This window comes from Empidonax traillii, unplaced genomic scaffold (assembly GCF_003031625.1).
Source record: "Empidonax traillii isolate 1590-97213 ecotype Southwest subspecies unplaced genomic scaffold, ASM303162v1 scaffold126:size1624879, whole genome shotgun sequence".
NCBI lineage: Eukaryota > Metazoa > Chordata > Aves > Passeriformes > Tyrannidae > Empidonax > Empidonax traillii.
This window is the reverse complement of record NW_020955319.1, coordinates 903,474-924,842: the sequence shown is the minus strand read 5'-3', so window position 1 is coordinate 924,842 and position 21,369 is coordinate 903,474. Positions and strand designations below refer to the sequence as shown.

Sequence of the window (21,369 nt, the reverse complement as noted above, 5' to 3'; positions counted from 1 at the left end):
TAGATGCAACTCAAAAGTTAGACTTCTCTTTTAATAATGAGAGATCTCAGTGTTGCCTTATCAAAGTTAGCAAATTCCTCAAAAATGCTTCTGGGTTATGATTATAGATTCCACAGTAAAACCTCTATAGTGCTTTGAGCCCCAGCACTGGTATTTTCAGTCAGAGACTACATAGGAAAAAAATACAGTTGTTACAGTACTTCAAATACTAATTTTGACAAATTAGTGTTCCTCCAGTCTAACTCTTGATTCAAGTCAGTTTTAAACAGTACTGCAGTTTTAACTGCATATTTAGCTACTCATATAGGTAGAATATTTGTAACAGTTGCTACTAAACAACCCCTCTCTATACACATTAAAAGGAAGCCATCATATTGCCTGTGTGGTAGGACAGATGTTGCAAAAAAAGGACATTTAACAGTCCAGTATTCAAAGCCATAAAAAGTAGTCTCCAGCTTCAACTGATTGAAAAGAACAAAGAATTATCAAAAAATCCCAGCTCAGCCTAGCTTGCCAGAAACCCAGCTTACCACCATCTTCCCAAAAACTGTCTCACATCTTTTCTTTAGAGTCACAAAGACATAAACATGACAAACATTCATACATACATTTGGTGGCCAAACAACACACCTGAGCATTTCTGCACAAAGTAAAATAAATTCCTGCATCTCTTAAAAGTATTTGTGCTGAAGCCAATTGCATTTCTGTACCAGATGCATGCAGGATGCAACACTGGTTAAGACTTAGTACATTGCTTCAGTTTAGACACAGGTACCTGCAGTTACATGAGGTACAAGAAAGTGACACCTTTTGCACAGGTATGTTTATTTTTTCCTGTGTTTACAGTGCATCAATTGTAATTTTAAACCATTCAGAAAGCACAGTTTTATACCAATTTTACATACTTTACATCACAGTTCAACAACGTTAACACAGTTGTACATACTAAATCAAATGAACAAAATGGCCATGAACATTTACACTATTCTTCTGTAAACAAGTTTTTTTTATAAACAATGGTAAATTGAATTAACACAGACCACCATATGAAAGAGGGATAAGCTTTTCCTTAAATAAATCACTCTGTTTATAAATACTTCAATTCTCTCAATATACATTTACAGACATAGTCGATTAAAAGCTGATTACCTACACTGTTCTTGAAAAAGAAAATGTCTAGAGATGGACCACAGTGTGTTAAATTCACCTAACATAAGAAGCAAGCATATGATTAGTATAGTGTTAAAAGTATTACTGTACTTTAACCTCACTTCTGTTTGTTAACACCGACACTGAGAAGATTGTCATGTTAGGGAACTTTTACTTGAATTCCAGCAAGTTACAGTCGATCTTGTAGTACACGTATGGGTAGTACTCCTGTTGACTGAGATTTAAGCCAGGAATATCCATAGTTGCCTGCAAATAAAGTTTTGAAACCATTTATACTCTTACAATTCAGACTCCTATTCAGAAGCAGATGAAATATTCATATGTTTTTGAAGCAAATAGGCCAGGCAAGATTTCAAGCTTAAATTTTCACAATCAAGGAACTGTTTAACAACAGATAAAGTTAGAGCTTTGACAAATGTATTTAATTTTGAAAAGTACTGTTATTCAAGTGCTTTTTCAAACTCTAAATAGTTCTGTATCAATATTTCACATCCGTTGCTATAGTAAACACACACTTTACTACATCTAAACACTGTCAGTTTCTGATAAGAATGTTGTAAGGGTGCTGAACGATCCAGGAAGTTACATAAAGTTCAGCACCTTTAATTTTCACCTGAATTGTCTCACATCCTTGTTCCCCAGAAAGGTCTGGAGATACTCTGGAAAAACATTACATTCAATTTAATGTTAAGATTATTTCTAATCTTCTTTAATCCAGGTAAACTCCTGGTGTAGTATACATATTTACTTCATCTTTAACTATAAAAATCACTGCTTTTCAATTCAGAACAAATTAGTAGAATAAGCCTCCCAGTAAACCAGTTTTAAATATGAAAATGAGACCTCTACAGATGGAAAGGCTGAGTCCATTTTGACATCAATTCAGCCTCCTTCAGCAGAGAAGGACAACTATGTTAACTTAAAAACAAAGACAGCAATGCAAACCAAAAAAAGTTTTGGTACTAAGGCCATTGTTGTCACAGACTGTGGACAATTTATGCATTCCTCTGGGCTCAAAAAAGATACAAAGCATGTTTTCAAGTTCCTTAAGGCTAGTTTGAGATCAGAGGTGACTTGGTTTGAATTCTTTGAGGACATGTTTGCAGTCCATCGGTAGTAGGAAAGAATACAGTAAGAAGAAATTACATGAGACTTTTAAAACAACAGGTCATCAAATGCAGTGGTTGCAACATTAAACATCATTGCAAAAATGTAAAATAGAAGAGATTTTTTATAAGGAGACATTATTCTCTACACTGTGAGGGAATGGAGAATGTGGAGAGGAAAGTCAAGACTTTTTTACTCCATTTAAACAGACTAAAACTAATATTGAAGGGGAGTGGCAGTCATAAAAATACTTACATCAATGATAGCTGCTGCACTGCTGTCAAGGTGTTTGTATAACTCATACAAAACCTCCCTCAGTTTCTTCATTGTTTTCTTATTAGGCTGAAGCAGCATTGCCTGGAAATTAACTGGCAAACCATACCTGACAAAGTCAAGTAGAAAACTATGAAAATGCTGGGATAAACCTTCTTTTATATTTCAAAGCAAAATTTGATTTTGAGAAAGAATCCTATCGCTGAAGAGAAAATTCTGATCATTTCCATTTCTGCAAAACCATTCTGTTTCTACAATTCATAAGGCATCTTCAAAGTAGAAATTCTTTCTTCAAGTTGAAAATAATAAAACAGAAGTCTAAATGATTTTTAAATAATTTAAAATCTTTGAGTACTTAGTACAATTCTCAAAGTTGCCTGAACTCTCGGACTAAGTTTTGAACACTCCAATGAGTTTACTTGCAAGACTTTGCTTCTGCACTTGGTGGAGAATCCAGTCTCTACTCAACCCTCCTTTTTAGAGGGCTTGAAACATTTGCCAACATTCCAATCAAGTTCAGCTTTCTTCCTTACTCAAGTTTTATCTTCAAAATAAGCCCATAGCAGCTATCTAGTGGACTAGAATGAAAGTTAATGTGATTTGTTTTCTTTTTATCCTCTGGCTGTCTCCTTTATAACAACTTATCAAAAAGGCTAAAAACACCTTTTCCTTTCCTGACTAAGGCAGGAGCTCTTTCAACTCTAAAAAAAAAAAAAAAAAAAAAATCAAGGTACTTCCTTTTGCAGTTGGAAAACTGAGTGGCTTAATACTGAAAAGTTTAAACTACAAAATTCTTAGAAAACCATGTTTTCAAGAAAAAGCATACATTTCATGATGTCAAACTATATCACTCAAAGCCCAAATACTTCTTACTCTGAAATACGATAGTTGGCTCTTGTTACAAGCAGCTCATAAAGTAAGTTAGAAACCAGCAAATCTGCCTTCCTGCTACTTACAGAGCACGTGTAACTCCTAAAGCACTAGTGGAAAGACTACCCACAGCACAAGATGCACTATTACCTATCTTAAATATTCCACAGCTGGCAAAAAGAGTATTGCCATCAGCTCTTCTTACTGCCCTACTTGTTGCTTCCTCCTTCCCAGAAGAGCAGCATTCACACACCTCAGTCTGGTAAACCCAAGCTAAATGTAAAGTCTTACAAAGCCTAGGAAGAAAAGCACTGTTCAAATCTGCCTCATTACCTTAAAACAGATTCGACAAAAACTCGTAATGCTTTCACATGAATCCATGCAATGAAAGCTTCGCTGAAATTCACTTTCAGCCACCGAACCAGAGGCCCCTGTGAAAGGGAAGAGGAAAAAAAACCAATTAGGCTATTCAAACATCAGGAAAAGATCCAGCCCATTATCCATGTTTGAGCAGCTACTCAATATCTGTATCATGAGAATAAAGACAAGTTGAAGGCAGAGCACACTACAGACATAATGGCTCAAGGGAGTTTGATACAAAGTAAAGAGAAATTTAATGACACTTCCCATTGTCACTTAATTTCACCATCTCAGCTCTCATGAGCTAACTGTATTAAAGATCATTTTAGTAATATCTGATTATGTCATTCAAATACTTGTTCATTTCCAAAGTTCATATATTATCAGCTGTGATGCCTGCCCTTGGTTCAATGCAGTGAGAAGCACTTACACTCACTTATCCCAGCGCAGATTAGCTGGGTGGCAGGGTGGATACAGCATGTCATCCTTGCAATGCTTTCTCAGAATCACAAGTTCATGACATTTTTATGTAACAATAACAAGTCTTAGATGTCTTACATTTCTATAATGACTAGTTTATAAAGACTTACAAACTGTTTCTTCTTGTCAGTTGACAGTCTATTCATTTCCTCTTTATCAGCTTTCATCTCTTCTTCATTATACTGGAAGTCACGGACCAAAAATCTGCATTTGGAAGTGAATAAAATCAGAAGTGGCTATCTAGAGATCCTTCAAAGCATGAGAGAATACACACAAAATAAGCCTTACTTATATTCTCTGGCTTTGTGCTTGAAGTCATCCACTGCCTTCCTGAACAAGGTGACATTACAAAGGTAACTGTCTTGGTCCTCAAAGAGTACACTACATAGGAAAAAAACAAACCAAGTGTCAGAATTAATAAGGTTTGAGTCAGCACAGACCTGCCACAGTAGCATAAGTTGTACTTTATTGCTACAAGGCAAGAACATAAATCTAGATAATCTTGCAGGATTTAGTTCCTGAAATAAACACCTTATAGAGAAAGTAACCAACTGTTCTTAATTACTACCTTTGTAAAGGATGGCAGCTTATAATTCACATTCAGAGACTTCACCACTCAGAAACACTTCATATGATACTTTTTCAAATTAAAAATCATTTTACAAAAGAAAGACCTGAAGCTGGCTTAGTACTGAAAAGCTTGGACTAGGGATTTATTAGAAATATGAATTTTAAAGAAAAATTAAATGGATTTAAAATAGAAAAGTACACAAATTAAAAAAATATATAGGTTGGTGAGAGAAAGTGTTTCTTAGCCTGTAGATTTACTATTTTATAATTTAAAATAATATTGCTTATTTTGAGGTTTCAGCTTAGGAAAAAAGCTTCAAGATATTTAGACTGTTCCTCAATGTCATACTGTCTTCAACACACGCACTGTCCAATAGTTTAACTAGTAGCCCTTTCTTAAGCTACCCCTAGGTTTCCCAGTAATTAAGTAAGCATCATTAGCAGATCTCCCACTAGGCTTAAATGGATGTAACTCAAATGTGAAGTCATCAAGAGCAAGTTCAGATTTAGTAACTGGCACAGAGCTGGTAATATCAGATCTGTCTGACCAAAACCTCAGTCTGTCAGTCAAAATTAACCACATCAATACTTTGTACTACACATTGGCTTTATTTTCAATGTGGTTACAAGATTGCTAAAGTGGTTTAACAGTATTATCAAATTTGCCCATCACAGACACCAAGCACTATCTTGGTATCAAGGATCTAAAGAGGCAAGTTACCTTTCTTTGCACACAAGAAAACCATTTACACTTCCAGTTCTTCATTCTTCAGCAGCCTTCAAAGAGTATCTGTAACTTGTTTCAAGTTCCTCTGAATACAGACATAAAGTGTACAGGCCAGCAGCCAGTACTTGTTGCTAATCACCACAGTGCCCCAGTTTGAAGCTGAATATGCCTGACCAGAAATAGATGAATCAATTCTCTTACTCTTCTCACATAAGTTTGATAACTTTGTTAACCTTACAGTTAGAGGTCATTTGAATTTCTCCACAATTACAACACAATCCAGCTTGATCAATAAACACATTTTGACAAGTTTTTCACCAATCTTTAAAATTCAAAGTCACTCCAGATAAAGAACACTCCTAAAACACAGCACACACAAATATGAGACTTAGCATTTAAAGACTTACTTGCTGGAACGTGGTACAACCATCTCTGCTAGAGTTTCATACTGCTTAACCCAGTCATTATAATTTACCCTAGAGAATACACAGGTTATGGTTAGACTTTTAGCACTGCAGTAAGAAATCTGAGATGAAAGGATCAAGTGTTTTTAGAAGGGTTAAAAGCACTTAATTGTCACATCTTCCAACTCAGATGTAGGTTGTCACAAATACTCAGGACATCAGAGACAGTACTCCTCTTGCTGTTTTTATAATAACTGATAAATAAACTAAAATGATAGCAAAAGTAATACATTTTCAGTCTTCATGTAAACTCAAAGTGTAACATTTTTGAAACGAAAGAACTATGAAATTCGATCAGTCATCATTAAGAACAAATCTCAGAGCACCAAATGGACTTAACTGCCAAGGTTGATCAGAAACTCCTTATGCAACTCTCCTCTTCTGAGTTACTAATAGGACTACTTTTTCCACAATTACAAACAGGCTCCCCATGGTCCTGCACCTGCCTGAAGGGCTGAGAATTTTGGAAGCCCTGCCTTTCTGGAGTTGGTGGTAAAGAGGTTCCATCCTTTCAACACCAAAAAATTTCCATTTCAAAGAAAAATAACAGCTGAGATATACTAACCACCTGCTTTCTGTTGTAGTAATTGCAAAACTGTTTTTCCCTCACCAGAGTTTTACATATGGCAGACTCTACTGCTTCATGTGGTAAAGAAAGCCAGTGGGCTTTTTAGAAGTCAGAAGCTCTTTTTGTTCTCAACTCCAGAAAGACAGTCTAGTTCCATTTTCTCATTTTACAACAGTTTTGAGGGCATCTGTACCATCACTTTCCTTGGCCAGGGGAAAAGATGGGGTTTCTGTTATTTAAACATTTCAAACAGGAACAACCTGTTCTCCCAGCCTTTGACATGACATAAGCAGGGTTCCACTGGTAGAGACTTAGATAAGTAAAAAATCCGTGTTCTGACAATCTGAAAACATCCAGAGCAAAGCAGTAAAGAGTTCACTTCACTCACTAGATGGTCAAAGTTAATATAGTCCTAACTAGGATAATTTAATTATTAAGCCTTCTAATGTAAAACAGGTCATGTTTTTATTCAGCACTTACCATTTTCATAAGTGCAACATGACTAGTCACAGCAAAAATAAGAGACTTAAGTCTAATCTCCTGTTTCTTCAAGATATTCATGAGCACTCAGCATTCCTTATGATGAGCTCTCCCGAACAAAGGAATACAGGCACACAGGCTCATTTGCCTCTGCTAAGCATCTGAATGTTTGTGTTCCTTCATCCAGGAAAGCCCTAAACGAATTCAATTTCTTACAGTATTACAGGATTGTGAGATCTATTATTTAATTTAGATTTCTTATTTTATTCTACTCTTAAGATGAACAATAAACTTACTTTGGTACAATCACTAATAATGTGACCAAATATTCTGAATCGAGTACAAAGTCCTCTTTCTTTACAATATCAGCAAGACTTCTGGTTAGCAAGCTTCCCCTGCAGAGAAACAAAGAGAGCCAGAACAATTACATGTTTAAGAGCTGAATTTGCCTGGATAACAGTTTCCAGTGCTTGATAATATAACATTTTCAAAAATACATTTTACCTAACCAATTGCTATTAGCAGAGCAAACAAAATGCCCTTACATACATTTTATATCTCACTGTCCAAAGCCATTGAAAGTTTTTATCAGTAGCTCCACTGCTGTGCGTCATTTCCATATTCCGAATACCTCACTCACTTAAGCAGCCAACTTTTCTTCTTAAAAGTTATTTAAAACCACAAGAAGCATTGAAACCATGAATTGTGAATTCTACTATATGGAGCCTCAGAGTTACGAGTAACTTAGTACAGACCTACATACAGAGCCTCAATAAAAAAATCAGAGCAGCCTATTGCCTCATACTTACAAATGATGAAGAACATACCTAGATTTAATGGGGCTCAGCTCACAAATTACCATGGCTTAACACAGAAGTTATGGCTCACTCTTAAAACAGCTTGTCACACACTCTTATTAGTAGGAGCCATGTTTCTGAATCAGCCAGCAGGCTTATACCATTAACTGTAATGGCAGGGTTGGGGCAAATTAATCAACCGTATTTGCACAGAAGAAGTACTGCACCTCAACTGTATTTCAGATAATCATCACATGTACGTGACAAGACAACACGCAGTCTCTGTTTAATTTGTTATCTGCGTGCACACAACTGCTGTCTCTGCTGCTTAATTCTGGGGGAAGAAACCCAGTAATACTAATGCGCTTAAAACATAAACTGAAGTGAAGGAAAGACTTCCTCGTTTAGATGAGAGACAACTTAGGAGCAGTGTTACACACCACTAACAGCAAGCTCCTCTCAAAAGCTCCAGCAATTTATACTATTTGTACACACTTTTGTGATTTCATAATTGCTTCTCATTCACAAGTAAGCTAATATCAATCAGTCAGCTGGTAAAAAATGTTCTTTTATGACAGCTGCTATTCAAGATCAATAAAGACCTCAAAAATACATTAAGCTTAGAGCCTGTATCACTCCACATTTTTTTAAAGTTCTCATGCTTAGATAACTTTCCTGTGCTAAATTAGCAAAAAACAAAGTAACTTACGCATTCTTTCTTTCCAAGTTCTGAAGATTCCCTTTCAGATTATTGTACGCCGAGGCTCTTGCTTTTAGATCATTGTCAATCTGGTTTACTCCCTTAAAGATAAAAAGAAAAGGAACAGTGTCTAAAGAACTAAAAGAGAACTCAAGTTTGGCTTGCCATTTCTGCAAGACATCCTGCTCAGATCCATCCTCCAGGATAAATTAGCATGATTACCAAAAATGATTCATTCCCAGCTAGGCAACTTGGCAGTAAGTGGAAGAACACAAAACAAATGAAGCAATTAGTACGTCTTAAACAGCCGACCGTACGCGTATCTGTGTGTACCCTGTACAAGGAAGTATTTGAAATCAATATACTCAGTAACAGTTGGGTAACAAAGAATGTGGCACAGTGTTGGTCTGGCATAATAATGCTGCCTACTTTCTGCTTCACTGCCTCCACACTATGGTATGGAGGTACAAGCACGTCAAAATTCCCCGGGACAAGTTTCTGAACACGGTCAAGGGACTCTCCCTTTACATGGACTCGGGGCGTTGACAAAACATTTTGTTTGCATAAAACACTTCACCTGGGAGATCCAGATATGATTTTGTTTCCACAAAATAAATATCTCTTAAAAGCAAGGTCACTTAGTTAAATAGCGACCTTGTCTATGGTAACAACTAAGTTGGCTTGTCTGTAGCAGGAAAAAGTCATCAAAAGCCTGACCATTCTGGTGGTTTGATTTGGCAACACATTAACAGCTTGCACCATTACAGCTACAGCAATGCTTTAGACAAAATACTCTGAAAATAACAAAATTGATTCAAACAGATGAGTACTTCAGGCTATTTAAATTCTTTGACTGACACAACCTTTAGCAAAGCTTGTGGAACATTTCAGCAGGTGTCACACAAGGCATACACCTTCATGAAAACTATTTTACACTATGAGAAGTAACACTAACACTTTTTTTTTGTACAACCAGAAGACAGCATTAGGGGGAAAATTAGTCAGAAGGTATTAAGGTAGTGCCTTGGTGCACTTGGAAATTTTCCCAGACTGACAACCTTCCCCTCTGCCTTTTCCAAGAATCAGGACTTTCAACAACAGTCTAACTATGCGTTACTTTATGACAAAACCCAAAAATCATCGATGCCAAACACTGCTGTTACAAACCCATTCCATTCATCATTTCCTAACTGACAACACTCTAGTTGCTCTCATTTGTAAAATCAGTAGCCTTTTAAAAGATGACTGCTTAGACAAGAACCTGTAACTGCTACGCTGGCTCGAGTTTACTGTAAACAACAACCAGCTTTGCTTCCTATTGAATGTTGGAGAATGCAGAACCACAAACCTCAATGTCTCAGCAGAGCTCTTGAAAATGTAACTGTGTAAAATCACCAAATGAAATGATATAAACTTCCTTTGGAGAGTAGAACTGGTGAATAACTCCCAAAGGTCATTGCAAAAGGAGGCAGACTCGTGATATCGCTAAAGAAAATATCAATCTAACTTAGTGAGCCTGCTTCTACATATAGAAAACCCAGATGTTTAAACCACTTACATAGTTGTTGGCAATATGAGTGTCCTCTCTTCTAACTATACAACTGAGCTGTTGTACTTCAGTGGATGCCTGGGTTGCTGAAAAGGTTGGACTGGGGCACCAAGGCTATCAAGGTTGTCTCCTCGCATAACAGTCTTATGACTACTTTCAAATGCAAAGAATGACTAGACTAAGACAGCTGTCACATGGCACTGATGCCATCTTTGAAGTATTCAGTATTGACACTGGGGTTTATGGTACTTCTGGACATTAAAAGCTGAAAAATCTCAATGGATATTTCCAGCAAATTTCATTTTATTTCAAGTGTTTTCAGCACTGCTGTAATTTTTACTCAACTGACAAACTCCCCACAGCAATTGCCGTTACTCATTTTGGCAGACATCAGAATCTGCTGCCACAGTGAGTGAGGATATAAACCATACAGGAAAAATAGAATCTCATGATTTGACAAGCTTTTCAAATTATTTAACATTAACATGTCAAAAGGCTTCACAGATTTTAATTAATGTAGCTCTACCATTTTTTCTACATCATCATATTAATCACTTGCCAAAGTAAAGATCTTAACTATGTCAGGACTCTCTCTGCCTTGGGACAAAACTACTTGAAGTCCCACAACGTGATCTCCTTGTAGAGTCACTTCTACAGGAACATAAGGCAGTTTCTTCAGTCATCTTCCTTCTCTGTCCCTACATAATACAAGTACAGCTAAACATGAGAGGAATGGAAATCCTCACTAGGATGACTCAGGCTGAACTGCAGCAGACTTGTTTCTCTGTATTCAATATCCTGCCTAATAATTCAATGAGGTGCCTAATGTAGATGAAGAATGTAAGACAGTTAAAGTTCAGGTTCTGGTACACAACTTTGCTGCAAGCAGATTGTAAACTCCAGGACACAGAATAACCTGCACTGAATCCTTGATAATTATCAATAAAGGGCATGTCCCTTCATGTCTTTTGTTTCTTTTTTGAAAAGTTTAATTGCTACAGAAAAAACTCTGTACTATAACAGCTGGAAACAGACCAAAGCTTCATTTTTGATACCTTCTTCTTCTGCAGTAAATATGTACTGAAGTAGTGTCAAATATTAAGATTATTATATCTGTGAGATATTTTCAATGTACAAATCTCAATAGCCATAAGACAGTCAGTCTTCCTCCAACAAAATGGCACACTGCAGATGTTTTCCAGGAATAGTAACTGAGTGCAATTTGTGGAAAAAATTCAAGATGCAGTGATAGTCTTAAAGAAAATATCAAAAATTAAAAGTGTTAGTTGCATTCTCAGTCAGCTTTGTACCATACATTAAGATTTTGTAATCTCTGGAAAAAAAACATAAATTCAGGAATCTGCAGTTATTGCAAAGCACGAGTCTGCCCATCTCAACCCCAATTATAGTCCCTACTTTATCCATCACCAGAGTCTATCTCTACAGGTACCCAAAGAAGTCACTTCTTTTTTTCCAGGTTCTTTCCAGTTAGTGACACAGTTCCAAGAGCCAGTCTGCAGATTACAGAAAACAGGATAGCAAAACAAAAAAGAAAAGGCTGTAAAGATATTAAAGCAAGAGTTGCTTACTGTTAGAATACAGTCAGTCACTGCTGAGGGTCCTGTCTAGGTTCACAGCAAGTACAACCCAAATGAAACCCTCTAAGTTCAAAACACTGTGCCAAGGTGAAGATGAGGAAAATACATGACAACTCTCAAATGAGCTTTTCTTACATCTAGCACTGAAAGCTTAATTTTCCCCTCACAACTGAGTGCCACAGCTTTCAGAAGGTAAATACATTCCCTGGTTCACTAATAGCCCACAAGGTTTGAGAACTTCACACAAACAGCCTGCTAGTACAGCAAAATTTGAATATAAGCAACATGTTCTGCTAGCTATTTATTTGTTAACTCAGTGACCTTAGGAAATAAAAATCAGCAAAGACAGCATGATGGCTTTCAGGAAGCACTCTCCAAACCTTATCCCCCTCCTAATGTATGTCTTTTGTTACTAACTGCTACAAGGTTCACTACTATTGTTATCTGACTAAAATAGACAACTAGCTTTGAGTAGCAAGTTTTGTGTATAAATATCTCAAGTTCAAATAGGAAATTTTCATAAACCAAATACCTTACCTTTGTAATAATTTCTGAAATATTCTTCAAGGATTGCTTGATTGGGTATTTGGCCATATCCCACTGGAACCTTGTTATATAGGTGACCAAGTCAACTAAAATTGTAAAGAACTTTGTTAAGATAGATAATAAAAAGACTGAGGTATTATATTCCATGTAGAATTGCTGTAACAGAACAGAACTGTAACAGAGTCTTTGTGGACCTTGCCAAGTGCAGACCCTGCTGCTTAAGAAATTTGAAAATAAACAATCAAGTTGTAGGTTATCCATGACCTCTGCCTTCAAGATATTGGTTTCTCCAACACTGTAGACCCTAAATGATATTTACTAGCAACTCAATGATGGTTGGAGAACTATAGACAGGAGCAACTACTTTTTTCTCTGTGAGAAAAATGGGTTGGAGGAGGGAGGGTTATGACGGCAAGAAGGGCAGCAGTGATTATGTGGCTCACTTGAAGCCACAGCTTTGTAAAACTACTTATGAGAGACACTACTCCAAGCCCCTACCCACAGTTCTAGGATGCACAAATCATGGTTAACACTTTACCTCCATTAGCCAGAAGATTCTCCTGAACTTTATCTTTACTGTCTTCTAGAACATCAGCCATATACTGTGCCACTTTCTTCACAACACTGAAAAATGAAAGATATGTAATGAAAGACCAAACCAAAATATGTCACTGGAGAAATACCATTCACGAAACTGATTTTAAATTGCCTGAGGTTGGATCAAAAGTGATTGGGTCAAACAAGGACAATGATGATTGCTTTACATAGAAGGATTCCATGAGCACAAGCTGGGCTCAATATCTGGAGGAGACCAACTTCTCAAAAATATTCCACAACTTTATCTAAAACCTTCTCTAGTGTTGCTGGGAAGGTTGTTGTTGAGAACTCTCAGTTCTCAGCAAGGTGAGGTGAGCACCCTCACACTGGTATTGACTTCAAATGTAATTCCAAACTTTTTTGAAGTCTGCAATACTTTCAAAATCCTAACCCTTTTTAGAAATAGACAGCAAGGTAATCATCAATAGTCCAAATTAAACACAAGGCTACCCTGACAATGAAATCTGATACTCAAGACCTGCTTACCTGACTAGAAAAGTCACATATAATACATTACTCACATGGGCCATGCTAAATAGTTTCCTTTTCTATTTAAAAACAACTATTTAAAACTTCTCTCCTTGAAACAGAAGATGGCTCCACAACTTCTGGTTATGTGAAATATTGTTATTTTTGCTCAAACTCATTTTCAAAGGGCCAGTACTTACTTCAAAATTAATAGGACTTGCATTTTAATATTAATGATGTTTAAGCATCATTTCTGTGAATTAGGAAATAATGTGGTACTTCCTCCAAGTCTGTAAATTGTACTCTTGCTAAAAGAACAAGCTTTTACTTCTTCATACCATCATTTCCTGCAGCTGCCAGACTCAATTCTTAACCATTCTCCAGAACCCAACAGCACACAGCACTACTATAGGGACAACCATCCTTCATCAATGCATACTCCACAAGAAGTTCAGATTATTTTCCTTTTTTTCAAGCACAGATACTAAGAAAACCAGCATCTTAGCTTTCTGAAATCTTAGCTTGCTGACTGCCTGCAGAGGATCACTCTGGAACAAAAAATGTTGAAAATAACCTGTCTGTTATTAGGACTCAGCAAACCATCACATGATTAATATTTTGCATCCTAGTCAAAACAAACTGTTACCTCTCCACAAATGCGTCCAGTTTAGCCAGCTCATCTGACAAACCAACCAAAACATCCAGTGTGCCAACCTAGAAGCAAAGATTAAAATGCATTAGTAGTTGTATATAAACACAAAAGGTAACACCGAATAACAATAAAACTTAAATTTTCCCAACAGGCAGCTTTGGAGAGCTACATGAAATGCTGTACTCTAGGACTTCAGACTTGTCAATTTACCAAAGTCACACCGTGTTTCATTTGCTCAAGATACTCCCACAAAGCACTGCAGTATCAGACTAACTCACTCATGTGCTGCACAGTTTCAGTCCAGCAATCCAGCCATCCAAAACACGTTAAAACGAAGTGTACATTATGAATTGGCTGTATTTCCCACAAATTGCTTCAGCATTTGATTTACTACTTCAGATCAAATATGAAATTTCTCTAATCAGGAGTCTCAGTGCTGGAGGCAACCAGGACATTGAAAACTCTGATGATACAAGAGTAGTGCAGCAGTCAAACCAACAAGAGTCTGGACTTTTTGCATCTGGGGTAACAGAACATCTGACTTGTCTGGCTTTCATTCTTTCTTCCCTTCTCCTCCAGAAAAGACTTTCTTGCCTAATTTCAAGTAGTTATGTAGAGTACACATTTCTTGCTGAAATATTACAGAGTATAAGTGAATTTTCTGTCTAGCCAAGATGCTCTGATATTATTGTAGTCTAGCATCTATTTTCTATACGTTTGACCACTCAAATCCACATTATTCCTTTTCTCTTTAGCCTTGAAGCAGAAAGGAGCAGAATTACTTAAGAAACATCACAACCAGATCATGTTCTATGCCCCACCTTCTTCTAAGCCCAGTGCAGAATAAGGAAGTTTTAACTAGTCACAAGTCACAGGACAAGTAAGTCTTTAAGCAATAAGACTGCTGTTCAATGGAGACTAAATCACTGTTTCAGTTATTTTTAACTAAAGGATCTCACTCAAACAGTTTTACCAGGTCCACAGAAGCCAAACTTCATATAAGGTATATTCAGTTTCTGCTTTACAGGAAGTAGAGTAGAAGCAAAATCAATTGTTTCTAGCCCTAAGTGCTGTAGGCACCCTACAGTTTGAAAGCTATCCTGACTTACGCCAAGGATCCCCTGGGAGGAGACAGACATTTGTTTAGTCCCTATTCTAACTCAGGACAGTCTGAACTTATGGCAGTTGGAAGATCCTCTTTAAAGACACACTGAAGCACTTTGTGCCCTGGGCTTGTTCCTTAGCAGAGACAGTCAAAAGGCATCACACTACCTGAACTTGATCCACTCTGTAGACAAATATCAATGGCATTTTTTTCTCTTCATTTTTATAAGCTTTGATGAGCTTTCACTCCCCTAAACTGAGCTCACAATTCTTCTTGTTCAAGAAACATTTAGGTGTCAGGACAGACCTTTTCTTAACAAATATATTGGCTCATAATTTTTCCATATCCTGATGATTGTATTAAACCAAAAAAATCTGCTTTAATATTTTCTTCCTAGTTGTTTCTCACAGGAATAATTTTAACATTTTTTTTTTTTTCCATTTCCATAACACATTGGCAGGTCACACTGAAATGCTCACCCAGAGATAACCACTACTCTAACAGAAAAATGTTACTTCTGGACAGAGAAAAGGCAGTAGCTGTTTGATTACCCCTGTATCTTAAATTTAGCCTTTTCACTGCATCACAGACAGAAAAGGAGCAGACAAATCAGAAGAAAAAAAAAAAAAGCAAAACAAAACAGTCAAAGGAAACTATCATCTCAATACTCAGGTCACAAGTTTCCATTTTTCTTCCCCAACTAACTGCTAGCAGTATAAGATCAAGACTACCATCCTTGGAAAAACTGTTGTATCAGCTGAAAGATCCCAGGTTGCTGGACCTTTAAAACATAGAGAGTGAGAAAAGTTCAGACAAAAGGTAACTGTTGTCTCAATTATTTGTTGAGATCCACACACAAACATCAAAAGCAGTCAGCTGTACTCCCTAAAGTGTCTGCAAGTTACTCCCCATCTGCAGTTCAAGCCTAGAGAAACAAAGATGACGCAAAGCAAACACACTTCTTAGGAGATGGCACGGGGTTTACACACCTTCAAGTCTGGAATGTTGAACTTTGAATTGGTGGAAAGATTGTTGTGTTTTGTAGTTGCTGCATGTAGCTTCTCCCATGTCTGTTGACAGGTTTTTTCCCCAGGAGCAGAAATCAGCCAAAACTCGGTCATTTTTGTGCCCTTATCTTGATGCTTTCTGCTTCTGAAGATAAAGGCAAGACGCTAGATGAAGGGAAGAAAGGGAGAGAAGAAAAAATATCTGCCATTAGTGCAGCATTCAAAGCTTGGCCTGAAGAAAAATATCTCATTCCATCTTACTAAAGTGCAGTTCCAGTCACTCTAAGAGATTTTACCCAAGAGTATCATGTGGTTTCAAATTAATTTTTTCCTATCTTCCAAATCACATCTGCACAGTTGGAAAGTCTTTTTAAACTGCCCATGCTGCAAGTGAAGGTGGGCTGAGTTTGCAACACAAGCATCTTTCAACTGTACTTTCACAAAAAGATTACAAGCAAACAATTTAACTGAAAATAAATCCAATAAAACAGAACCCAAATCATATTTTGACTGCTGCATGTATTTTCCAGCTTCTGCACAACAGTTTCTGAACACATCAGAGAAAAAAAAAAAAAGGAAAAACCAAACAAATTTCAGCTCTGACATTATATATTTTCCAATAATTTTTCAGATTAGAACAGTGTTTTAAAGTATGTAAATGCCTAACATTACTTAAATGCAACAAAATTTAGTTTACTCTTTCATCCAATGATGGTTCTCCTGGCAGCTAAAAATTTCAACAAAAAGGGGAACACTTTCTAGCCTTGATGTCTCTGTTGCCGGTGCAGACCACCAATGAAGTTACATGTACTGGCATTAGTCAAGTGAGTGTTGGTACTAAACATAAATGGTGGTGTTACTTTGCAGTCAAGCTCAAGAAGTTAAGAGCATAAATGTTCTGTGATTAAGAAACAAAGGTAGCTGGTTGACAGTTGCTGGATTTTTTTTTTAGTAAGGGAGTGAAGAAAAAAATCAAAGTGTATCTTGACAGAATCTAAATGTCAAACTTTGATATCTGTAGTGTCTTCTGTAGCAGCTTTGAATGAGTGGAGATTAACCTACATTTCATAAGCACAGACTACAGCACTCAATCTTTTTGAGGGAGAGCAAATTACATGTTGTATTTTTAAGAATTAGAATTTGGTAGCAAACTTTGCCCAAAACATCACACATAGGTCCTTCATCTGCGTAATCATTGGAGGGGCAACAAGTTACCAAGGGTGCTGGAGTTCCAGGTGAGCTAAAGAAAGGTCTGTTTGTTGATTTTTTTGCTCAGCTACTCAGGAAGCCTACAGCCGAAGAAAGTTTACCAGCCTTTAAATCACTATCATGAAGCACACCCTGTCACTGCCATAGCAGCCACCCCCTTCAGCAAAGGGGTCTTGTTTACAGCAGGGGACGAGGACATCCAGTTACTGAGGTCCTTAATACCACACACTCCATGACACTGCACTGCCAGGCAGCAGCACAGCGGTGCTACAATCCCACATGCGGACAATGCCAAGGCAGGTACAGATACCTGAGAACACAGAATATTTACCAGACCAGACACACACTACATTAGTTATCACCATGCTATGGGGTTTCTTTGTTTAGCACCAAGGGGATTATCTCACACAACAGGATGTCTGCTAATTATCCATTATTTGGAATAAAACAAAATCTCCTCTTATTCAGACTACTTTGATACATTATCTTCCTTAATACATGCCAAACTTGGTGCACTTGAGGTTTTCCTACACTCCACTGAACTCTAGCCCCTTAAAAGGTATGGCCAAGTTTACAGTAAACTTCACCTAGGCAGGGAGACACCATTACAGCCGTATACACATATTCAAAGTGCTTAAGCTTTAAATTGTTTTGTTTGTTTGTTTTTTAAACTATTTTAACTAGAGTATGACTAGAAAAAGTTTTGGAATAAATGTTTGATTAAAAAAACTAGTTTAGGTGGTGGCAGCAGCAATGTGCAAATATCCAAGTAAAAGACAGAAGCGCCATAACACAGAAATCCAGAATCCTACTCAGTAAGACAGATGGAACATTGCATTCTCGTGTTTTCCTCAAATATAAATACTCTCTAAAGAACATGTATAAAGTTTCCAGAGATTATACTAGCTAAGGAAACAATTACATGTTTACAATGACACAGTCTCACTTCCTGCATTACCGATTGGGAAAATCAGCTCACCATTAAAAATCTAAATGTCTTTTCCTGTGAAAAAAAGGTAAAATTTAATAGACCCATTGCAAAGAAAAATTGCTTTCTATAAGTTAAAGTTCTCCAGCCTTTTAAAGTTAGCTTTCCAAGACCAACTGTTCAGACTTCATATGATGGCTCCAAATCTACCATAAACAACCCTGAAGTTACAAACACCTAACAGACTTGCAACAAATCTTTTTTTTATGCTAACACCCCAATGAATTAGAGCATTTTATGACTCCTTAATATGTGAGGCAAAAATGAATTGTTCAACTGAATAATCAGGGTCCTTCTCTCCTGTTTAAAGTCACGTGGCATAGGTGTAAAAATTGTAGCTCCCAGGAGCCATTAAACCAATGGACTTCCCTTCCTCACCATTTCTGTGTCACTGGTTTTCCTGAAGCTCTGCTCCATTTCTAATAGCCATGGGAAGGAAGATGATTTCCCATTCAAAGTACTTACTCAATGGAGGTATTATCAAACACATACAAGGAAAAAAAGCTTGGTAGAAGAGTTTTAAGCGTTTGTTTTATGTGAAAGGGCTTGAATACCAAACAAGAAGTGAAGAAAGGAGAAGTGCTACAGAATGGTTAGAAAAACAGAAACAAATGCTGGTCGGACAAAGAATACATACAGACCCAGTATAAAATGAAAGCAAAGAAATTTGAAGAGAAGGGCCAAAGGACAAAGCAGGAAACACCAAATGTTTAAATAAAACCTAGAATAAGCTATAAGAATGGGTAAGTGAGCTGTTGCTCACACCATGCACCTCTGTGACCAGCACTCGTCATTACTTTACAATGTACTGAGCAGAATGTGTCACAGCACAGTTCCACTGCCGTTGTTTGCTATTTTTGATGTTTCATTTGTTTAGAAATTTTAGAAATATTCACAAATGGATATCCCCACACATAAATGGAACTGCCTACCACACATGTATTTCTCAGTTTTAAAACATTCAATTCCATAGTACAAGTACAGATAATCAAACTGATGCTTTTGGGGGGGTGGTTTTTTCCTGAATATTGTCCATTCCATACCCTACCACACTAAAATATTTTGAGTACAAACCACAGTCCTAATTCTGCTGAATGTGGGTAAAGCCATCCATTAATGGGCCAACTGCTTCCAAGAGGCCACTTGGAAACAATTTCTGGCCAACATCAGCAAAATGAGTTCACTATGCAACTGAAAAAAGAGTCAGGGAAATGAGAACCAAAGTTTATACAAGAATCTCTCTACAGACCATGCTGATCCAAAGGTCAGGCCTTCCAGGGACAGGTTCTGGAATTCCAACTTTATGTACAGCACTGAGATAGCTATCTTGATATTTACAATTCTACAGGTCATTGAACTATTTTAACACTGAACAATGAAAACTTTCATATCTCAAAACCAAAAATAAATTCAACCTTGCAAGACCAGCAATGCTCCGACCCATCTCTATCTGGTTCAGTACTATTAAAGAATGCAACTTGCCAAATATAAAGCTTAAGAAATTGATTACAATGCTCTTTTATCATTTTAGATTCAAGAACTGGGCACCATCCCTTGGGGGAGTTGACCTTGACACTTTCTCAAAAGCATGCCCATAAGGTAACTCTGAAGTGTAACAGTTCTTCCACATACAGTTACAAGGAGGCTTCAGTAACATAAACACATCACCAAGATGTTCTACCAGTCAAAAAAGCACTACTCGTCTCCAAAATGCTTGCAATGAAAACTCCTTGAACTTTTCCTCTAAAGTACCTGGCTTTGAATCTTCCCTACTCTAATGGCTGAAATAAGTTTGAAATACTATTTAAAATGTATTTTGCATTAGTACCCATCATTTATACTGCTTCATCCCTACGTTATTAGGAAAAATGGACTTCCAAAGAAAAATCTTTCACGTAGTATACTACAATCTAAAATAAAACCTCTCAACAGCTTTTTCAGTGGTGTAACTGGAAAAACATAGTGATGTCAAAACAGAACCTCAGCTAAGATCCCAGGGTGAAGCTCGCTCTCAGAAATCCCTTGTGACGCTCCGCCCCCGCGTTTCACAAACAGAAGCGGGCACAGCGAGGAAGCCGGGCAGATTTCGGGATTTCATAAGGAGGAGCCCCCCCCCCGCCCGTGCGGAGGCGATCTGGGGCGGCCCGCGGGCGCTGCCCTCGCTCCCCACGGAGCCTCCGACCAGGACCATCGGGATCAGGTGTCCATTGCCCTGGCCCCGCCGGTGCTGCCGGGCCGCGCTGTCACCCGGCCCTGCCCGAGGGGAACCCCCGCAGAGCCGCGGCCGGGCGGCCCCAGGCCCGGCCCTCGGCCGGTGCTGCCCTTCGCGCCAGGCCCGGCACCGGGGGAGGCTAGAGCGCCGCGACAGCCGCTGGGGGCAGCGCAGGCACCCGGCCTGCCCTCCTTCCCTCCTTTCCATTCCCCGCTCCCCTCCCGCTCCCGGCCTCGCCCCGCCGTTACTGTCACTACCCCAGCCCCAGCCCCAGCCCCAGCCCGAGCCGGGCCCCCCGTTACCGTCACCGCCCCATCCCCTCCGCATCCCCTCCTATCCCCATCCCCCCCATTACCGTTATCGTCACGGCCCCATCCCTCATGTCCCCTATCCCATATCCCATCCCGTTCCCGGCCCCCGGTACCGTCACTGCCCCATTCCCGGCCCGGCCGCGCCGCCCGCACACCCGCCGGCGGGTCACGTGACCCGCGGTCAGCTGACGCCGCCGCAGCGCCGCGAGCGCGGGGGCGGGGCGGGGCGGGGGCGGGGCTGGGATGCGCCCGGGCAGGGACCGGCGGGCGCGGGGGGACCTCGGGGACCACGGGTTCGAATCCCGGCCCGCTGACACGGCGGGTTCCGCGCTGTGCTGGGCCAGCCCCGGGCACCGGCTGCCTCTGGGCCTGACCAGCTCCACTCCCTTCTGATAAATAAATACGTGTTGATGAGGGAATTCATGTGAAAACCGTGTAGGGCTGAGGGCGGCCCCGTGCAGCGCGGGAGGGCAGATGTTGTCGGGGAGGCTTTGTACGATTCTGCCCTTACAGCAGAGAAAGATGGTCGGGTTTGAAAGAATATGTTTGTTCTTGGCTGCG

At 38.8% G+C, this 21,369-nt stretch overlaps 1 protein-coding gene across 1 annotated transcript; it reads right to left on the bottom strand.

Moving 5' to 3' along the window:
* Positions 1-801: 801 nt before the first annotated feature.
* ATP6V1C1 (ATPase H+ transporting V1 subunit C1) lies at positions 802-21,016 on the bottom strand. The gene is made up of 13 exons (XM_027883397.1): positions 20,922-21,016; positions 16,071-16,253; positions 13,971-14,038; positions 12,798-12,883; positions 12,251-12,345; positions 8,576-8,667; positions 7,366-7,464; positions 5,965-6,033; positions 4,549-4,641; positions 4,371-4,464; positions 3,754-3,851; positions 2,533-2,659; positions 802-1,416 (listed from the first exon to the last, which is right to left on the bottom strand). Exons 2-13 carry the CDS (start codon positions 16,200-16,202, stop codon positions 1,321-1,323), a joined length of 1,149 nt encoding a protein of 382 aa, XP_027739198.1. The 5' UTR covers positions 16,203-16,253; positions 20,922-21,016; the 3' UTR covers positions 802-1,320.
* Positions 21,017-21,369: the final 353 nt, after the last annotated feature.